The sequence below is a fragment of the Sciurus carolinensis genome, unplaced genomic scaffold (assembly GCF_902686445.1).
Source record: "Sciurus carolinensis unplaced genomic scaffold, mSciCar1.2, whole genome shotgun sequence".
Taxonomy (NCBI): Eukaryota; Metazoa; Chordata; class Mammalia; order Rodentia; family Sciuridae; genus Sciurus; species Sciurus carolinensis.
In genome coordinates, this window is record NW_025920190.1 from 410757 (window position 1) to 432323 (window position 21567).

Sequence of the window (21567 nt, forward strand, 5' to 3'; positions counted from 1 at the left end):
GACAAGAAGAGCCAGTAAACGTGAATCTTTACTTACAGAAAAGCGACAGAGCCAGAGGCCCTCGGGGCGGGGGCTTCAGCGGGGTGCCTGGGGATAGGGGCACAAACACCGGGTGGGAGAGCAGCGGGGCGACGCGCTGGTCACAGGAGCTGGCAGAGGAACGCTGGGAAGACACAGGAGCCGGGGCTGAGCCGGAGGGACAAGGCCCGGCACGCAGGCCACCGCCCGCCCACCTGGGTGGGCAGAGGAGCTCTGCGGCCCGCTTTCCCGTTCACCCCGCGCCCCACCAAGTGCTCAGATTCGGCGTGGTGGGGGTGGGAAGACGCGCCTGGGTGAGGTTCTGGCGGGGGGGTGGGGGGGGAGGCAGGGAGGGCAGGGAGGAGAGTCCTGTGCTCAGAATAGGCGGCAGGAGGTCAACGCTAGGCCTGTGGGGCAGGTCAGGGCCCCGCAGCGGCGGACACACCTACCCGGGACGGGCTGGCTGGCAGGCCCTTATTGGGGGGCGGGGGGCGGTGCGCTACCCGCCACCTTGCTGGCCTCCTCCTTCTCTCCTTTGGTCGAGGGCTTCGCCGGGGGCTCGGTGGCCGCTGCCGCTGCAGCAGCTGCCGCCGCCGCCGCCTGAGTGGGTCCCTTGTGCACCTCCTTGGCGGCGCGGTAGCTGTCTCCCCAGGCCGCGGGCATCTCGGTGCCGTGCTTGCGGCTCAGCGGATAAGCCCCGATGGCAGCCAGGATGCTGCGGTGGCGCTCGGGGTCCATCTCAGTGTAGTACATCTCCAGGGTCAGCGGCGTGCAAATCTTGTGCTGCGGGGGTGGGGGCTGGGTCAGGGGCTAGACCGGGTGGAGGCCGAGACAGGGGTGCAGGGGATCTATGCGAGTGGGGATCCTTTCCAGCCGACCAAGGCACGCCTTAGGTCAGAAGTCAGGGAGGCTCCACGGAGGGCCACAGGACAGGTGGCCCTGGGTGCAGAGGAGGGGGCTCCCAGTGAGGAGCATGCCCGCATCAGCCTGGAAGGACCTGTGCAGTGCTTGGAGGCATGCGAGGACCAGAGTGGTTCTGCTGCCCCCCTGCCCAGGCTTCTGGCCTTACCCGAAGCAGGAAACCATCCGGACAGGTGAACTGGTCATACCAGATAGCCTTGTACATGATCAGCACACAGCCCAGGAGGGCCATGGCAAAGGCGATCATCCTGGCCGTGGGCAGCTGGTGGAGGGAAAAGAGATATTGTGGTTGGGGCAGGGAACCAAGCTGGCCAGCTTCTCAGGGAGAGCCCCCTTAGGGGCTGGAGATGGAAAAGGGATTATCATCCCCAAGTCTTGGCACCTTCCAAAAGGGCAGCCCTAGGGCCAAGTGCCCAGGAATCACTCTTTAGGGCCCAGGCTGTGTTGGTGCCCCTCTGCTGTGATTCTGGAAGCATCTGCCACCAGGTAAAGTGCATGTGGTCTTTGACCCAGCAGGTGCTTATAAGAATTTATCCAGCAGCTTCCCTGTCCACATGGCACCCAGGGAGGCTAGTGGCCACCACGGCCAGGGTACTGTTTGCTGGGAACATCTCCAGGCCTCCCCAGTGAGGAGGACGCTCTAGCCCCAGTCTGGACGGACCTGCTGAAATACAGCCAGGTCTCAGTGCTCTGCGGAGCATTTCCATTGAAGGACCTATGGCACGAAAAGAAGAGTGACAGGTATCATTTTGAAAAATGAGAGGCTTTAGAAATAGTCCACTAAAAATTATTATTAAAGCCACCACTAGTAAAGAGGTTAAAAGAAGATAAGGGAACATATTTGCCATATGCACTGCAGAAAAGTTAACATCCACATTACACAGAAAGTCAGCAGGTGGCTTCAGACAGCGGCCCACTGTGGAGAGGCTGCTTCCCTGGGAAAGGGCTGTACCACAGGGGCAGAGGTCCCGGCTCAGCTCTCTGCAGGCAGCCGTGGAAGAAAGGTCAGGCAGGACCAGAAGGTCATCCTCTGAGCGGAATGACCCCCTGCCCAGCTCTCCTCTCTGGGCTAGACCCAGTGGGGACAGCCCAGCCCAGAGCGTGGACACCTGCCGCCTGTGCTGCCCCTCCACATTCTCCCATGCCCTGATTCCCACAGAGATGAGTGGGTGTGGTTACCCTGCGCCCTTCTTCTGGGTGGCTGCAGTTCAGCTTCTGTCCCTCCAGGTCTGGAAACTTCTTCGGCTGGTCTGGGGAGGACAACTGGTATTCCGTCTGCGTTTTGATGACCACCTGTGGAGGGTGATGACCATGGCCTTGCTGGGCAGTTGGTAAGGACCCAGGAGAGCCCTAAACTGGGAGTGTTGAGGGCCAGGGTCCACTGCCTGGCAGTGGCTTAAAGCAGACTGTCTGCCAGGACCGTCTGGTGGCGGGCAAAGCTCCAGCAGCTCACGCTGAAGCCCAGGGAGAGGTGCTGCATCTGCCTGCCTCCACTCTGCATGCTGAACCTCCCTCCATCGCTCCCTACTGTGCTCCACAGCCTGGCTTCTCCTCCAGAAGCCCGGCCTGACTTCTCTCTGGCTCCCGTAGTCTTGGGGTCCCTAGTACCCGGGGTGCAGGCAGAGCTTGCTCTGACTCTGTGTGCTCTGGAGGACAAAGGTTGGGCCTGCCCACGGCGTCTGTTGCTGTAGGAGAAGCAGCTGAAGCCCACTCAGATCCCTGGAGAGTGGCCCTCAGTCCCCAAGAGTGGCAGGCCTGGCAATGGGAGAGGCCCCACCCCGTGGCCTCCACTAGAAGCTGCTTGCATACGCACAGAGCATGGCCCCTGCCTCCACCTGGGACAGCTTGTACTGCCCTTTATCCCCAGAGTTCCTGAGGCTCAGGCTGGGTTAGGGTTGAGCTGGGTTCTTTGTTTCCTGCTGATGTCTGCTGAAAGTCCACCCTCCATTGGTCACTTGCCCAAGGAGCCCATCTCCAGCCCCAAGCCAGAGCCATGCCTAGCAGAAGGGTTTATACTGTGGCTTGCTGGTCCTCATTAGACTGCATTGTGGGCAGGGTGCTCAAATGCTCAAGCATCCTATGGCCAGTTTACCCAATTTACCCTGTCCTCAGATGGGGAGAGGGGCTCTGGATGAGGGAGCCAGTCAGGAGGTCACCTTGGCTGTGGATTTGACTTTGCAGAGCCCTTGCTCCACTGCATCTTGGAGGAGGCCACATCTCCATGAACCTAACTCACTCCTGTCTGTTCCCACTCAGGCATGAAGAGGCCCCTCCCCACTGGTCAGCTACTCACCTGGTCAGGGAATGGTGGCTGCAACTGGCTGACATCCAGGGGACTGATCAGAGGGACACTGTCCGTGGCAGCCCCATCCTGGTCCCCAGGGTCTTTGCCTGGCTTCCCTGAGAAGCTGCAGCCCAGCTTCACCATGGTGGACAGTGGTCCTCGTCCTGCCCCAGAGACAGACAGGGTCATTATCCAGAGGCCACCCTGTGGACAGCCATGCCAGCTGACTCTGGAGTTAGAGGATCCCTGACTGGTCCCAATGCCCCTCCAGCCAAACGCTTCTTGTCCTTTCCTGATCCTGGGGCCTCAACTGTGCAGGTGCCTCTGATCGGAGACTACCCAGACACAAAACTGGGGGGTCTTCCACCAGCCAATCTATCTGGAGGATGTTTTAAGGGCAACTGTTATGCTCAAACGAAGAGATTCAGAGAGCAGTTTGGAGAGTTGGGTTTCCAGATTTAAAGACATAGGAGGCCCAGTTTAATTTGAATTTCAGTTAACCAATGGTTACCTTTTAAAATATAAGTAATATGCAATATGGGACATATCCATAATAAAATGTCATTCTTTGTCTATCTGAAATTCAAATGCATTTGGGTATCCTGTGTTTCCTCTGGCAGCCCTGCTGGAGTACTGAAGAAGGGCATCTGCCAGTAAATTCAGACACTAACTGAAGAACACAGTGCATGGAGGGGCAGACCTCCTAGAAACCCAAAATCCTTGGACATAAGCCCTGAGGCAGGATGTGGCCCCTGTGATTTAGGGGATGGAGGGGGGTGCAGGTCCCTCCAGTACTGGGCAAGTCAAGAACAGGCACATGTTCACCTCTAGGCCAACCTCTGAGAGACAAGGAGTGCAGCAAATGACCTCAAAGCTGACAGAAGGGAAAAAAGCACAAAATGCATTAAATTAAGAGGAGAAGTCCTATGTCCACTAAGAAATGGAATCTGTCATTAAGACCTCTCATAAAGAACTCCAAGCCCGTCAGTATCACTGCTGATCCACCATCGTTTAAGGAGGAATGACGCCCATGTCACACAGTACTTCTGGAGAAGAGGACTCGGGAACACCCTGCTGAGGCCAGCACGGCCTGGACCTGGAAGCCTGACAGGGACATGGGAGAGGAAGACAGCTCAGTAGCACCTGTAGGTGCAGAGCAGACTCCAAGTTAAGGACATGGGAGAGGAAGTCAGCTCAGTAGCACCTGCAGGTGCAGAGCAGACTCCAAGTTAAGGACATGGGAGAGGAAGTCAGCTCAGTAGCACCTGTAGGTGCCAGAGCAGACTCCAAGTTAACCCCAGCAAGCCAAAGCCATCAAGACACAAAAAGATGACACACTACCAGGAGATGGGGTATTCAAGATGTGAAATTTGATCTAACATTTGAAAAACAATTGGAGCTGAGTATGACAGTGCTGCCTATAGTCCCAGCAGTTCCTGAGGCTGAGACTAGAGAATTGCAAGTTCAAGTTCAGCTCAGCAATTTAGCAAGACCCTAAACAACTTAGTGAGACCCTGTCTCAAAATAAAAAATTAAAAGGGTTGGGGATGTGGCTAAGTGGTTGAGCACCCCTGGGTTCAATACCCAGTAAAAAAATAAAAAATAAAGAAAGGTATCTTTACCACATTAGCAGAAGAAAGAAGAAAAAAAATCTGATCAATTTCAACAGAAGCAGAAAAGATATCTGACAAGATTCAACACTCATTTACAATTTAAAGAGTCAATTAGCACATTAGGGACAGAAGGAATGTTCCTTAACTTGGTAGAACTTAACAATAAAAATCCTTCAGTGAAACTCATTGAACACAAGTCCTCTGGTGCTGGAGACCAGGAAGGAGGGAAGAATCACCTTGACTGGTCTGTTTTACGAAGCACAGTAGCAGAGGTCTCAGCAATGCAGCCTCATAGGGCACAGAAATGAAACCCAAGGCTGGACAAGAGTGGGTGATGCTGTTCAAGGAAGAGATTGCTTTTGTGTGTAGAAAATCCAAAAAACTGCAAGTAAGGGTCAGAAATGAGTCCAGTGAGATGACTAGGGATCATTTGCAGGGATATTTCTTTATGCCAGTGGCAAAAATACATATATAGAAAACATTTTTTGAAAGATTCCATTTAAGTAGTATCAACAATATGCAATGCTTAGGAACAGCTATAGCCAGAGATGGGTGGAACCTCCATGTGGAAAAAAATCATTGACAGGCACAAAGAAGAGCAGCATCTCCCAACAGGCGGGGAAGGCGGTGGTTGTAGGTTTTGGAGGTCTCCATGTTGAAATGTCCCCTACCCAGCAGTGTATCAGTGGAATCAATGTGTAGAGCCCAGAGAGGGAGATGATGTCATAGTCTCACCCAGTGAAGAGAACACAGGTGCATAGATGCCTGTGTGAAAGGGTCTGGGGATGTCCAGGAGGCCACTCTGAGGAGGCAAAGAAGTAGCTCTTACCACCCTGCTGCTGACCCATCAGGCACTCTGGAGAGAGACCCCTTCCTGGGAAGCATGTTTACTGCAGGTGACCCTGTATCTGGCCAGACCAAGAAAGAGGCTATGCAGTGACCACTCCACCACACCCCTACAAGTTGGAAGGCTCTTCCTGGAGTGGATCTTAGGCCTGGGGAGGGTACTGGCTTCTTGGCACCTGCCCTGGACAGGTGGGTAACTGGTCACTAAGGTTTCATAATGGTTTCATGGTGGTTCATACTTGGCCGAAAAGCACGTGGCTCACTGGGCACTGGGTGCTGACGATATTGCTGTGTAGAGGCAGAGATGGACCATAAGCCACTGAGAATACACATAAAGGTCCCAAGACCCCGAGCAGGAGGAAGGAACCACAGAAGAGGGTGCCATGAGGGGTGCCCTCGAGGACAGGCGTTAGAACCTTCACGGAGCACACTTCCGGGCACACCAGCACGGTGGGGGTGGGAGCGGCTGGGCTCAGGCATGTGGCGCAGTCCAATGCAGGGATCCGCTTGGGGTCATATGGGGCCAACCCTGAACTCCAGCTCCTCTGCATGCCTTGCGTCAACAGGTTGCTATGGCAACGGAGCAGGATCTCCCCCCGCCCCTCACCCGCCTCTTCCTAAAGGAAAAAGAGTCTTCGGGGGCTACTGGATCCTCCGCGTCTGGTTCCAGGCCTCAGTGCCCCTGGGAAGGGGGCACTGGGAAGGGGACTCTGCTTGGGATCACTCCCTGCCCTCTCCACACACCAGAACATCTTTTAGGTCGCTGAGTCACCGAGACCCGCTGGGAAGGCAGGCCGGGCGCATGCCCACAGTAGATAGCTCTGTGGAATTGGCCGAGTGGAGGGGAGCCCTTCCCCACCCTGCGCTGTAATCGTGTCTCCTGCAGATCCTTTGCAACCCACGTGCCCCGCGCTCCTGTTGCGGGGGCTCTATGCTCAGAAATTGTGGGGAAGGCGGTGCACAAGTTGTTGATGGACAGATGGGTGATAGCTCCACTATCACGTCATAGACTCGCTTTCACCCGCACCCGCCCCCAACTCCTGGGTGCTGCGTCACATGGGGAGGTGCGCGTCGGCGTGGGCTAGAGCAGGCCAGGCACCAGCGCGTGTGCGTCGGCGCACTCCTCACTGCGGACCTCTGAGGACCCGCCCCTACCCCTCCCGCGTTGATCTCCGCCGCAGCCCCCAACCCCACCCCGGGACCGGGAGCTCCCGCACCCTTCCCCTGCAGCGGGTGGTGATTTGACTCGGGTTTCAAACGCTGCTGAACTGCGGAACCCAGGCAAAGAGGAACCAGGGCGCAACACCCTGCGTTCCAGCCACTTGTAGCCGCACATCCAGACTTGTGGCAGGTGGTTCTGGAGAAGTGCCGCCTCCCTACTTCCTAGCTGCCTCCTGCCTGTCATGCAGCCACCCCATCACGCCCCCCAACTCCATGCAAGCAGGGATCCTCGGTGCTGTGGTCCAACGCCCTTTCTGCTATCTGTCTTCTCCCCATTCCCTGACCCCCCTCACTGCCACCTCCTGCAGACAGAGCTGAACAGGAACTGGGACCAGCCTTCCCTGCCCACCTAGGGGATCCATAGCTCCCACTGGCTATCTCAGACCTGCAGGGGTGGAGCCAACCATAGGGAGGAAGCCGCAGTCCTACCCCTCTCTGCTGCCCGCCTATGCCTGAGAAGGGGATCCCTGCAGCAGGTCGGGTCTCTGCAGGTAGGACGCTCACGGTCCTTGCCGAATGTCCCCACTGAGGCCTCCCCTGACATCCCCACCGGAGAGCCACCCCCATCCAGTCAGCAAAACTGAACAGCATCCCCCGCTTCTCAAGAGGCTTGAGGACCTAACCCCCCACACCGCTGGTCGGCAGGAAGGCCCTGGCCTGGGGGCAGGCAGACTCCCCAAGGGAGGAGAGTAGCTGTGCCTGGCCACCCTGGCAACCATCCAGTCTGCCGAGTGCTCCTGCATGCACTGGCGTGGCACACTCCCAGCGCACCCCTGCACTCACTCTCTCCTGCACACACCGACACACCCCTGCACCTGCCACATCGTTGCACGCCCCGCACACACCCGGGTCCCTCACCCCCACTCCACAAGGAGAAACGTGGAAATGGCTCACAGGCGCTTCCTACTCCAGCTGCTGCAGGACGCGGTCGCGGGAGGGTGAGGATGCGGATGTGGATGCGGAGGATGCAGTTCCAGACGCTTCGCAGCCGGGGGCGGGGCGGGCGAGGGGCTGGAGCCGCGAGACCGAGGCTGTGGTTGCCATGGTGACCGGGCTGGAGGAGGGACCACTGCGACTGGCTGCACACACCCCCTCCCACATCAGACATAGGCCTGGGCCCCCACCCTCACAGACAAGCACCTGACACACACCTCACACTCACACATGTAACATCCACCCAGGCACACGTCACATGCCTCACACGCCAGGCACACACACCTCGTACAAACCCAACACACAGCTCATAGGAACCCAACACACCTCAGGCACCATACCACACAAATCCACACATACACACCCTCTCAGGGCAGGGGGAAAACAGGAACAGCCCAGCCCAGACTGCTTCTGCAGCAGGCAGACCTTGATGGGGCTCAGACTCCCCCCGACTCCCTGCTCTGCCTCCCATCCCTTGGGGCAGCTGGGGCCAGGCACAGCTGAGTTTGGCCCTAATCACCAGAGGATGACATCCTGCACTGTCATCTTCTGAATCCTTGGGCTGTGTGCTTTCCCAGGGCCAGCCTGGACTTCCCCAGTCGCCGTGGTGACTGCTGTCTGCAGGATGTCCAGTATGCAGAAAGTGGTCCACCGTGCTTGGCTGAGGGGTATGTGCCATGCTTCATGCAGGGCTCCTGGGCACAGCTGGCACACACTGTACTCATTCCCCCTGCCTTTGGTGAGAATCCTGTTGCACTTGGGCATCATGTTTCCCTTGGTGTCCCTGGTTTATGATGTCGCTGAAGTACCTGTTCAAATCTTTGGTAGACATGTGCTTCATTCTCTTGAGTAGATGCTGCAGAGAGAAGCTGCTAATTTGAATAAGTTTACATTTAGCTTTTACGAGAATGCTAAAATGTTTCTTCCCCAGTAGCTTCACATCCTGCAGCGTGAGGGCTCTCACCAACATCTGCTCTTGTCTTTTCACAGTACCTGTCCAAATTAGCAGCTCTGGCTGCCACAGAATTGCCACAGATGGACGACTTAAACAACAGACCTCATTTTCTCACTGTTCTGGAGATGAGGTCTGAGAAGAAGGTGTGGGCAGGGCTGGTTGCTCCTGAGGTCTCCCCCTTGATGCGGAGACGAGTCTTCTCCTTGATCTGCTGGCCCTGACTGTCCTGATCTCTTCTCATCAGGACCCCAGTCCTGTGGGATCAGGGCCTTCCCTAACAGCCTTATTTTAACTTACGATTCGTTAGGGACCCCACCTCCACATGCAGTCTTACTCTGAAGGTTTAGCACTCCAACACAGGATTGAGAAGAGACTCAGACCACTGGGAAGGTGCGTGGGGGCTGGCGGTGGCTTGCATCTTGGTTTCCTGGTGACTAATGGTGCTAAGCATCTTCTCAAGGTCCACCAGCCATCTGCAGACCTGTGGTGGCCTGTCCCTTCAGATGTTCTGAGCACTTTTCCTCCGGGCTACTCATCTTCTTATGAAGTCGTGAGCATTCCCTAATTACGCTGTACACGATCCTCTCTTTGTTTTACAATTGCTGGTGGACAGATTGCATATGTTCAAGGCACACACAGAGTCGAGTTGTAAACGTGTGTGACGGTCACCACGGTCAAGACAATCAGCATGCACTCTTGCTATGTACCCATCCCTAGAACTTGGTCACCTCACTGCTTGCAGTTTGTGTCCTGTGACATCCCATTTCCTGGCTATGCAACCCTGGCAACCACCCTTCACTCTCTGCTTCTGAGCTCCACATGTGGGTGAGCTGTTGCAGCAGACCTTCTTGTCCTGGGTTCTTTTACTCAGCATAATGCCTTCAGGGTCCATCCGTCCACTGTACCGGCACGGTGTGGAATGGAGGCAGTGAGCGTGGATGCCTCTGTCTAGTCCTGGTCTTAGGGGACAGATGGCAGTGTCTCACCACCAAATACAATGTTTGCCACAGGTTTATTGTAGGTGCTTCTTTACCAGGGTTAGGGAGTTCTCTTCTGGGATTGAACCCAGAGCCTGGACCTAGTTTTTTTGGTTTGTTTTTGGTACTGGGGATTGAATCCAGGGGCACATTACCACTAAGTTTATCCCTAGACTTTTATTTTTTATTCTAAAGCAGGATCTAAGTTGCTGAGAGTCTCATTAAATTGCTGAGGCGGGCCTCAAGTTTGTGATTTTGATCCTCTAGCCACAGCCTCTCACTGAGATGATAGGTGTGTGCCACCAGACTTGCCTAGTCCTAGTTTTAAAAAGCTTTTACTATAAACAGGTATTGGATCTTGTCAGATGCTTTTTCAGAATGATATGAGCTCTTTGTCCTTCATAGAGTAGTACATTAGTTTTGAATATTAGGCCAACTTTGCATTCCTGAAATAATGCAAATGATTTTTTTGCATGTGTTGCTGAATTAAGCTAATGTTTTATTAGTGACTTTTGTGTCTGTGTTCAAGAGTGGTCTGTAGTGTTCTTTTCTCATGATGTCTTTGGTGGCTTTGGTAGCTGGCTGTTCCTGCTTCATGGAAGGTATGTCCTTGCCCTTGCTGGAGAAGACAGAGGGTTGGTCTGCTCCTTCTTTGCTGGTTCCATTAGAAGTCAGACACTAATTAATGTGTCATCTGTGTTCTGTACTGAGTATTTCTCTCTTGCTGGTTTCAGTGTTTTCTCCTTATCTTGGGGTTTCAACAGTTCGAGTTCTCATTTGATGCTTTTTGCTTTTCTTCTGTGTTCTTGAGAGGAAGTGTCTTCCTGTGCTGCCCAGGCTGCCTCAGGCTCAGGCGACCCCATCTGGGCCTCGGGAGAGCGGGAGCATTGCCAGCTTCGTTCTCTGCGTGAACTGCCCATGGGGATTATTTAGGACTGTTCATCATGCTTTTCTTTAGTTCTTTAAACATGGTTTCCATTGCTTTTTATTTGTTAGGTCTAATACCTACATCCACTCAGAGGAAGTTTCTAGAACCAGCTCTCCCCTAAACCTTGGCCATGCTTTTCCTGTTTCTTTGCCTGTGATGGGTTGGCAGCAGTGCCTTCATGGTCCCTCAGCTGGAGGCCGCCAGCCAGGCTGCCGCAGGTGTGATGGGAAGCAGGTGAGAGGCAGAGCACCTGGAGCTCTGGACCTTGTGCTTACCGTCCTGCTAAACCTCAGACAGCTCAAAATGAAGCCTGTTAATTTAAAACACTAGATGTTTGAATAACATGTTGCAGCAGCCTCGAACCCTGACACCTGGGCTCTGGCTGCCCTTGCTTTTGGATTTAGTCATCTCCCTGGGCAAGACCTCAGGGCACGTGGCATGATGTCCCTGTGTGTCTTCCTCAGCCTGGCTCCCTCACGCTGCCCTTGTCTGTGCTGGTCAGAGGCCCACAGGCCTCCGCCCTGGGCAGTTTCTGTGGCTGGGCACACTGTGTCTAGGTGGCACTCTGGCCTCCTTTGAGTGTGCAGGCTTGCTGCAGCTGGAGGCAGTGGAGAGGCCAGAGGGATGGGGAGAGCTGAGCCCTCGTCTTGTGGTCACCTGGCGTCGGGGCACCAGGCCCAGGGGCTGCCTCTTTTCTGGGTCTCCACTGCCTGTCCCGTCAGGGGGCCTCTACTCCTGAGCCGCTGCCTGTGGCCTCTGCTGCCTGTCCGGGAGGCTGGGCCACCCTTCGCTCTCACCCAAGGTGCAGTTGCTTCTTGAAGTGTCCACTTCTCAATTGTTCACGCACCACGGGTCGAGTTTCAGATTCTGAAATTGCTTTTTATGATCTTCACTCCATTCTGCCAAAATTCCAGTTTTGGGAAAACTCAGTAATGGGCGGGCTGGTGGCTCAGACCATGGCAGCCCTGCCCCAGCACTGGGGCTGGCAGGCTGGACTGGGCCACTGGAGAGCAGGACCAGGACAGTCCTCAGGTTGTAAGCTCTGTCCAGCTCCACTCTGTCAGGAGTGTCAGTCCAGCTTGGGGTTGATGCCTCTGGCCAGCACACTCTCCCCTGGGTCGCAAGGCCAAGACCTGCCTGGTGTGGCCCAAGGAGAGGAGAGGAGTGTGTGTGGGATGGTGGGGTGATCTGGTGGGACGGGCAGTGGGGGTGGGCCTGGTGGGCGGCTTAGAGTTTGCTCAGGTAGGGAGTCATTCCCTTGGGAACACCTTGGTGCTCAGGTTGGGGTAGGGCTGGGCCACCATGGGCCCAGCCCCTGGGGCAGTGAGATTGCTGGCCTCTGACCTCTGGCCAGACACACCCAGGTGTGGGCAATAAAACCTGAGCGGCCTGTGTGGGGTGGGACAAGGCCAGGTTCCTGGACGTCTGGATCTGTGACTACCGCTCCCCGGAGCATTCTGACACTGAGGAGACCCAGCCATGAGGTGATGCTCCCTGAGCCCCAACTCCCTACCCACCAACTCTGGCAGCTCCCCAGTGGCAGGTCTGGCTGTGTGGTCAGGGCCATTGTGGCTGCAGGTCCTAGAGTCCTGGTTCAGAGACTGCCTGCCTCTGAGGAGGGCCTGGAGGGAGGGAGCCACTATCCACAGCTGTGGGATTAGGCCATGTTTGGCGGCCTCCCAGAAGGCTGGCTCTTCCCAGGTGGATGGGAATGGGCAGAACCTTCCCCTGGGGCCACTCTGATCCTTGTCCTTCTTGTGTCTGTGCCCAGGGTCTACCCTGCCTCTAAGGGCAAACCCAACATCCCCCAGGTGTGTACATGAGTCCCTTGTCCCCTGACCCTGGAAATCACCAGGGGCCCCCTGGAAGACCTAAAAGAAGGGGTGGTTTTCAAGAAGAGAAGAGGTGTGGAGGCTGGCAGGGCCTGAGCTCAGGGAGGCAGGGCACCGGCCATGGTCGGCCTGTAGGGCCGTCTGGAACTGAGGACAGGGGTCAGGTTCCTCCCACATTCAGCACAGAACCTCGGTCTGGGGGTCCTGGGAGGTGGCAGGGCAGCTGAACCCCACCCCCAGTCAGGTCCCTACCCCAAAGTGCTGAGTTACCCCAAGAAGGGGAGCAAAGACAGGCTGTAATTCAAACACCCCACATGACACAGCACACACACATGCCTCACACACACAATGCACACATGCAGACCACACACCACACATGCCTATGCACACCGCCTGCTGTCCTTCCTGCTGGGGTGGGGGCTGTCTGCCCTGTGATGCAGCTGCAGGGCTGTGGTAGGCTCTGTGCTGGGTTCTCTGAGTCTCATCTTGAGGTCACAGCCCTCAGGCGCCCTGTGAGCTTGCGCTGCTCCACTGACTCCTGATGCATGTGTGTGTGCAGGTCCCTGTGTGACCTCTGGGGTCCTCAGCACTGCCCGACTGCCCCACTGGGTGCACCCAGGGGTGGTGACCCTGGTCCAGGGCAAGCCTGGGGCCTGACCCTGCAAGCCCTTCTCTATGAGATGGGATCATAATTACTGGTGGACCCTCCAGGACCCCAGCAGGCCTCCCTGCAGACAGAAGCCATCAGCCCCAGCAGCTGCTCATCAGAGTCCTGCCACAGTGGGGCTGGGGGCATGCTGGTGGGCAGGAGCAGTCCTCTGGCCTCACACACTCTCACTGGCCCCCAGATTCTTCCTGGTCATCTGCCTGGTGGCTGTGCTTCTGCAGGAGGACCTTGCAAACCCAGCACCCCAGGTACACATGGGTTCCTCTGCCTGCCCCCACTGGCTGTCACCCCATGTCCCTGCCAACAAGGATGTTGGGAAAGCCACCTCCACACGCCTGTGGGCACTGAGGCAGGGCCTCAGGAAGTGGAGGAAGCGGGCACATTCCACTGGGGTATGAGACTCCATGATACCCAGTGTCTCCAGCTAGGGACATGGACCTCCATGGCCCCTAGGAAGACCTGAGGCGGACCTCCTTGATGCTCACCTGGGTGGGGGGCCAAGCTGCACTGTCCATGCAATAATGGTGGCCTGGGCTGGAAGTCATGGGCCTGCCCTGGGTCATGGCCACTCAGCTTGTACCCAAGAGCAACCAGGATGAGGGCAGCCCATCCTTCTTAGCCACCCCATAGCTGCCTTGGCCAGTATCCCCTGGGTTCACCTTTGCTTTGCTCTTCTCTCCCCACTTTGTCCCACTGGTTGCTGGGCTCAGGGGTTGACCTCTCCCCAAACCACCAGCCAGGTAGGAGAGGTGCAGGCCAAGCCCTAACTTGTCTTTGCAGAAACCAGCCAGTGCCCCAAGGGCTGGTAGGTGGGCGGAAGCACAGAGCCAGGGTAAGGTCCACATCCCTGCTGGGTCACCTGGGGACAGGTAGGCTGGTCAGTCTAGGTGTGCTGGTCATTTGGGGATGACTGGTGGCCTCCCTTCTCCTACCCTTAACCCTCATATCCAAGGTGGCTGTGGCCTTTAGTCCCTGGAGACCCTCACAGAATGTGTTGAGCTGGTCAGCCCTGCCTGTAGCCCCAGGTGGACCGTGGAGCAGCCTCTGCCCCTTGTGTCCTCCAACCCTGGCTCCCTGGGTGGCAGTGCTCAGACCTGTGACTCACTCTCTCAGGTCCCAATCAGGACCAGAGGCAAACGTGGGATCCCTGAGCAAGACCTAGAGAAGTAAGCATCCCCAGAGGCACTGTTGCCCTCTGCCCTGAAACCTAGACCTGCCGCTCTGGACCATTCTTGGACCTGGGTGCACTGGGTGGGTGGGTGGAGGGGACCCCTGTCCTGCAGCTCAGCGGGAGGCAATGCTTGGGGTCCACAGGTGTCCATCCTTTCATCAGCAGCAGGGCACTCTGGGCCCGCTCCTCTGCCCACTGGCCCCAGGTAGCCTCAGGCATGGAACAGGATGGGTTCTCACCTCCCTGGCCCTTAAGGGCCTAATGAGGGAGGGTCCAACATTGCCAGCATCCTGGGACTGGCTGTGTCCACCTGTTCCTACCTGCATGTGGACCTGACTCAGCTTGTGGGCAGGGCCTGGAGCATCCAAGCTGTGGAACCTCTGAGCAAGGATGGTCAGTCGGTGGGGCTGCCCCCAATGCTGAAGCTGAAACTTGGAGCCTCCGAGGAGAAGCACCCAGGTTAGCCTGGGCCAAGGTCACACAGGGGGACCACACAAGGGGACCCCACAGGGGTGAGCGGGAGGGCTTGCCAGTGGACAGGCCAATGGGGGCGGACCTAGGGAGAGAAACTAAGGCCACATCTCCATCTCCCTGTCCCCAGGCACTAAGTCGTGGATGGAGACCGAGGATATCCTGGGCCGTTTTCGGAGCCCACAGCGGGGTCCTGAGCTGGACCTCGACAGTCTGTACCACCCTGCAGTGGAGGAGGTCCAGGGCGAGGAAAGGCCCTTGTGGCCAGTGCTGCTGCCTCGCCAGGTGCTCCAGGGGCCAGAGGAAGACCTAGACCACATCCACCACCCTGTAGAGGACTCCAGGGAACCCTGACTGTCCTCCACCTCTGCTTGAGGTCCAGCTGCCACCTCTGCTGACCCTTTCCAGCTAGAAAAATAAACGCCTGCAAACAGAGTAGAAGGCCACATGTGTCCTTAGACCAGTGACCAGGGTGGGCCTGCTCCTTCGGGGAGGAGGAGGGAGCTGCATCTGTCCCTCCTGTAGCACATCAAGAGTCTTCCAGGCTGCACAAGGCCCAGCTGACCCTGGCTCCTGACCACTCTGGTCCCCCAGGCTCACCCCTCTGCAGGTGGGGATGGGGTGAAGGGTATGACAGTAGTGAGTGGTGGGGACCAGGGGGCAGCACTGGGTCCAGCCTCAGCAGCGAAATGGAGCTTCATCTGCGCTCCCCACAGAAGGGGCCTGAAAGGAGAGGACGGGGGAGGAGGAAATGGAATCAGTGGATCACTCAGGTACACAGGTACACAGGCATGCAGGGGCTCAGGTACACAGGTACACAGGCATGCAGGGGCTCAGGTACACAGGTACACAGGCATGCAGGGGCTCAGGTACACAGGTACACAGGCATGCAGGGGCTCAGGTACACAGGTACACAGGCATGCAGGGGCTCAGGTACACAGGTACACAGGCATGCAGGGGCTCAGGTACACAGGTACACAGGCATGCAGGGGCTCAGGTACACAGGTACACAGGCATGCAGGGGCTCAGGTACACAGGTACACAGGCATGCAGGGGCTCAGGTACACAGGTACACAGATATGCAGGGGCTCAGGTATACAGGTACACAGGCATGCAGGGGCTCAGGTATACAGGTACACAGGCATGCAGGGGCTCAGGTACATAGGTACACAGGCATGCAGGGGCTCAGGTACACAGGCATGCAGGGGCTCAGGTACATAGGTACACAGGCATGCAGGGGCTCAGGTACACAGGCATGCAGGGGCTCAGGTACACAGGCATGCAGGGGCTCAGGTGAGTGGGGCAACACACTCTTCCTAACCTGATTTTCTGGGCAGCTGCCTGGCTGTGTCTTAGGGGCAAGTCCCGAGTCCTTGCTCAGCAGACCAGTGCCTTGGCACAGGCACAGACCATGTGTGTTTTCACACCCTAGATGCACTGGGTGCCTGGCAACCGTGGCCTGCAGGGAGAGGAAGGCACTAGGGTCAAGCCCTCTGGACCAAGCCCGTGCTTGCTGGCTCTGGCAGCTGAGACGGAACTGAGCCAGTCTCAGTCCTGGATGCCCAACCTGCATGCACGGCAGTGGTTTGTCCAGGTGACCTCACATACCTGCAGGCTCGCGTCTCCTCGCACGTCTCTGCTCCTTGAGGACACAGATGGCAGCCTGAGGGCTCATGTACACACTGACCTCAAACCCTGCAGAGCAGGAGCCAGCCTCCCACATTATGGGATAAGCTGGCCAAGGCGGAGCAGTGACCTTCAGGGCCTGCCTTCACCTTGTGCACCTTGCCTGTCATCCTGATAACCACTGTGGGGTGGGGTACAGCTCTGAAGCAGCATCTCCCTGCTCCTGGGCCATTCCTGGCAGGATAGCGTTGGCAGAGGCTCCAAAATCCTGCCCAGGTCTCAGGTGGCCAGAATTCCTGGGTTGTGTGAGGGCTCAAAGTGCCATCCCCCAGGCTGCCCCTATGTTAGGCACAGGTGGTCAGGGAACAGTGCTCAGTGGTCCTGGAGACAGAGTAGATCACTTATTCTTCCATCCCCTGAGGGTAAAGGTCCAGACACCAGCTGCCCTGGGAGAATAGGGCCTGCCTGCCCTTTAGGGGACCTTTAGTCTCTGTTGGACAGGAGTTGAGTAGGGGCAGGGGCACAGCTGGGCCAACTAGAACTCACCCCAGTCGCAACAACAGCAAAGGGCTTTTTGGCTCAGTCATAGAGCTCAAATCTCTCTATCTTTGCCAGGGCTTTCTGGAAGACAAATGGCCCAATTGGAGGGACCACCTGAGAAACCCTGACAGGTGGGCCCCAAGTCCATGGGCAGAAGGCAGGGGCACCAGGAGGCATGACCCTCGAGTCTACTTCTCTGGTTCTCCTGGTGCAGAGATCCCAAGGGTGCTCAGTCTTGGATTCTAAGGATTGGGCAGTGGGGATGGGGTGTCTCTTTGTCTAGGGTCTGTGGTGAACTGGGTCTGAGGGCAGCTCAACAAACCCTCCAGTGCCCCTGAGCTGCCCTGGGGAGTCCCCTGAGCATCCTGATAACCACTGCGGGGGTGGGGTACAGCTCTGAAGCAGCATCTCCCTGCTCCTGGGCCATTCCTGGCAGGACCTTGGGTAGGTCCTGCCCAAGATCTGCCAATGGGAAATGGGCGTGTCCCCTCCCTGGGTGAGATGTGAGCCGTGTGACATGCGACCACAGCCAGGATGGGGTGGAGACCAGGGAGACCTGGGGCCTGGGAACACATCCCTGGAAGGTCAGGAAGCCCAGAGGCCCCTGGTTCCACTGGTACAAACTCCCCGCACCCGTGCCCACCCCCCGCCCCAGGCAGACAGGTCAGGATCCTAGGAGGGAAGTGGGAGGCTAGTGGGCAGAGGGAGGCAGCCACAAACCCAGGTGCACCTCTGTTCCAGTCAGTGGACAGGCACCTGTGGTCCTGAAAACTCGTACAGCTGTGGGTAAGAGCCACGTGAGGGCAGCCTGGGATTTCGTCTTTCACCTTGTGAGCCTCCAGGAGGCAGTCCCTGTCCCCTTCCCATTGCCTCACCATGTAGCCCGCCATGAGCAGGAGGGACCCATAATCTTTCCGCAGTGGGCTCTGCAGTCCCCTCTCTTTGTTGCTAGGTACCAGATCCATGACAGCAGCCTGGGGAGGCAGGGTCAGCTTTCTTCATGGATCTGGTTAGGAACCCTTTCCACCCCCGACTCCAAGGTAGATGACCCTGTGAAATATGGGTGAGGGACGCTGAGGCTCATACAGCAGCACAGTTTGGGCCCTCACTGGGCTCTCCACATAGGTGTCCAGAGACAGAAGCTTCAGCACAGCAGCGGGGAGCTGTGGGATGCCCAGGTCTGGGGGCACAGAGCTCGGCTCAGACTCAGGCCTTCTTCAAGGCCGGTAATCCCCACCAACTTTCACTCCTGGGCCTCAGTAAGTCACAGGTAAGAACGACGTAGGGCCCAGGACAGAACCAGGCCAGTGTCCACTTCCCAACCTGCCACACAGAACCAGGCCAGTGCCCCCTTCCCAACCTGCCACACAGAACCAGGCCAGTGCCCCCTTCCCAACCTGCCACACAGAACCAGGCCAGTGCCCCCTTCCCAACCTGCCACACAGAACCAGGCCAGTGCCCCCTTCCCAACCTGCCACACAGAACCAGGCCAGTGCCCCCTTCCCAACCTGCCACACAGAACCAGGCCAGTGCCCCCTTCCCAACCTGCCGGTGGCGACTGACTCACCATGCTCCCAGATCTCCACTGGCCGGCACTGGCCGATGGAGGAGGTGGGGGAAGTCTGAATAAAACTGAAGAACCAGGTGGCCAGGCCCAGGTCAATGGGGCCTCCTTGCGGAGGGCCCGAGCTGTCGCCTATGGGCCGACTGGCCCCTGCTCACACCCTGGTCACTGGGTGCAGAATATGGGTCACTCCCACTCCCCTCAGAGCCGGGGGTAAGGAAGAAGGCACAGGTGCAGGGAGTTCCCGACCCCTTCCTGGGAGGAGAGGTGTGGCAGGGGTTCTGACTGCCCAGCCAGGCTCTGGATCGCTGCCCTCAAAACTGCCACAGACCCCAGGTGGCTGGCCTGGGGAGGGTCCAGAGGCTGGAGGTGGAGCCAGGACCTTCCAGCACCCCTCACAGGTTCCTGGGCCCAGACACCTGGGCTGACCAAGGGCCACCCACCACCTGGTGACCACCGGGCTGGATGCTGGGGACTTGGCAGCCTGGACAGGGGGCACTGTGGCTTCCCTGCCCCAGGGACTCTCTGCAGAGGGCATGGGCATGGACCGCACCCTTCCCAGGGGTCCCCACACCTGTGCGCTTACGTCTCCATGTCCCGTCCACCCCAGCCCACACAGTGGCTCTGGGGATAGCAGCACAGGGACACCATTAAGCACCACCATGCTTGTGGGCGGGACTCTGGGAGTGAATGTGATGGAGGGTGGGAGCTGATGGAGCGGGGAGGGGACTTGACTGGCACCGGCAAGGCCCAGGGCTCAGTCCCTAGCACTGCAGAACACAGCAGAAACACTTAGGATTCAAGGGCTCAAAGTCAAATTGTGGAGCTGAATGCCCCGTGTACATGAAAGATTAAACTAAGTTTAAGGATGAGTCTGACCTAACTGAGTCTTAAGCTAACTAAGTTAAGTCTCATTGGTGAGGGGTGGAAATGCTGGGAGGAGGGGTCTAGAATAAGGTCTTTGAAGAGAGCGGTTGGGGCCCTGACCCTCCTGCTGCCTTTGCTTCCCAGCCTCACAAGGTGAGCAGCTGCATTCCACCACGAGCTCCCCACCATGAGGTGCTGCCTGGCCACAGGCCCAAAGCAGACCATGACTGAAACTTCTAACCATGGACCAAAACCAACTTTTCCTCTTTATAAGTTGACAACCCCAGATATTTTGTCACAGCTACAAAAAGCTAACACACGGGCCTGGGGTTATGACTCAGTGTGAGTGCTCACTACGTAGCACATGTGAGGCACTGAGTTTGATCCTCAGCACCAATAAAAATAAAATAAAGGTATTCAGTCCACCTACAACTAAAAATAACTTTAAAAAAAGCTAAAACAAATGAATGGATTTTCTCAGTTTTAAGGTTTCTTGCCTTGGATTCTTCAAACTGATGCCTTCTCTGCATACTTATTCCAAACTCTAGGCTTAATGGTGTCCCAGCACAAACCTGCAGGTATGTTCAGCTTTAATCAATGAGCAAGTCCACATCTGGTGCCACCAGTGACCACCTCCCTGGATCCCTGCCCACAGGGAGAGTCTGCTCTGCCCTGTTGGCCTGAATCAAGTTCCCTTTGTCCCTATTTCTGTAAATACGCACATGCCAAAGAGTCCAAGATCCTGAGGCTTATCAGCTACGGTCATTCCTGTGTGAAGGGGGAGCTGTGTGAAAGTTCAGTACTGCCCCTGGTGGGTGATGTTTTGGGGCACAACTTAAGGACAGACCAATCACCACTGAGAAGTCCAAATTTGAGAGTCTTTATTAAGCTGGCCAGCTGACTGTCTCACACAATGCCCCAAAAGAATGGCTATTGGGAGAACAGCCCCGACCACAGGGTTATAGGGGTTCTCATACCAAAAATCACATCAATCATAATTGAAATTACAAACTAACATCTTAAGATCATCAACAGAGGGAGAAGTGGGTCAAAATGACCCTTACCTAGGCACAAACTAAAGAATGGTTACTAACATCCACACAATCACTGTTCACATGGTACATTGTTTAGGAGCAATAGAAATCAAAAGAGAGCAATTTTTCTTTACATAGGAATTGTCATTTTGTATTGTTAAACATGTCACACTAAGCAGGCCATATAGCCCATCTCGTAGAGTGCCTGCCTCTCATGCTGGAGACATGGGTTCGAGTCCCCAGCACTCTGGGATTGTGGAGATAACAAACAAATGAAACCAAACATGTCACACTAAGTAACTGATGATGGGCACAGAGGCGGGTGTTCCCATGGGAGAAGCTTATTTCCTACATAACACGGAGTCTCAGAGCAGAATGGAGTCTGTGTAGTCCTTTCCCTTGAATCTGGCCTGTGACACTCTCATGGAGCCGATCTGTCAGCCCATCACAGTGAGTCAGCAGAGCCCACAGAGTGCTCCTCCTTCCTGCATCGACTTCTGGTTGCAGGGAGAGGACAGGCAGGTGTGGGACTGCCTGACACCTGCAAGGGACATGGTCTCCATGCTGCATACCAGCCTGCTGTACTGTATAAATGATGTTGAACAAGAGCTGTCATTGAGGTGTGCAAAGGTTCTCAGTTCTCAGTGTGGGCAATCCTCCTTGTCCAGCTTGGTCCTGCAGGCAGGGGCTCACAGGCTCCTGGCTTGTGCCAACCCAAAGTCATGACCACATCCAGACCACCTTCCTACTCCCAGCTATGGCCTGTATGTGGCACTCTGGCACTGTGCTGGGGGGAGTGGGCTTTCCCATGGAAAAGGGACAGGTGTCATTTGCTTTGGCCTAGTTGCACACTGTGATGACTGCATTGGTCCCTGTGGCCTGGGGTGCATGCTGGCCATGTGATGATCCCTGAGTGCTCCGTCCTGAGGGGAGTGCCCCAGGCAGGTTTGGACCTGCTTCTCGTGGGCAAAGCCCTGCCCTGGTGTGCAGCCAGCACAGCCACGTCCCTGAGGAGCACCCCTGGGGCCTCACGGCAGCACCAGCCTACACTGATCTTCCCTGAGGAGCCAGAATCAGTGTTCATTTGCTGAGAGGCAGA

The 21567-nt window shown here is 56.6% G+C and overlaps 3 protein-coding genes across 4 annotated transcripts; 1 reads left to right on the forward strand and 2 right to left on the reverse strand.

The window, feature by feature from the left end:
• Caly (calcyon neuron specific vesicular protein) lies at positions 1-8010 on the reverse strand. 2 transcript variants are annotated; one of them, XM_047537867.1, is made up of 6 exons: positions 7762-8010; positions 3233-3387; positions 2119-2232; positions 1088-1201; positions 468-801; positions 1-163 (listed from the first exon to the last, which is right to left on the reverse strand). In XM_047537867.1, exons 2-5 carry the CDS (start codon positions 3365-3367, stop codon positions 493-495), a joined length of 672 nt encoding a protein of 223 aa, XP_047393823.1. In that variant the 5' UTR covers positions 3368-3387; positions 7762-8010; the 3' UTR covers positions 1-163; positions 468-492. The 2 variants fall into 2 exon arrangements, with proteins under 2 accessions (XP_047393823.1, XP_047393824.1); XM_047537868.1 differs by having other exon boundaries at positions 7798-7935.
• Prap1 (proline rich acidic protein 1) lies at positions 6066-15256 on the forward strand. Its single transcript, XM_047537859.1, has 6 exons — positions 6066-6090; positions 7364-7394; positions 13377-13443; positions 14309-14361; positions 14653-14825; positions 14968-15256. Exons 1-6 carry the CDS (start codon positions 6066-6068, stop codon positions 15189-15191), a joined length of 573 nt encoding a protein of 190 aa, XP_047393815.1. The 3' UTR covers positions 15192-15256.
• Positions 15257-15534: 278 nt separating this feature from the next.
• Positions 15535-19231, reverse strand: Fuom (fucose mutarotase). The gene is given in 6 exon segments (XM_053743339.1): positions 15535-15560; positions 16446-16532; positions 17000-17084; positions 17879-17977; positions 18113-18183; positions 19150-19231. Coding segments are annotated over 6 exon segments (450 nt in total).
• Between the last annotated feature and the right edge of the window lie 2336 nt (positions 19232-21567).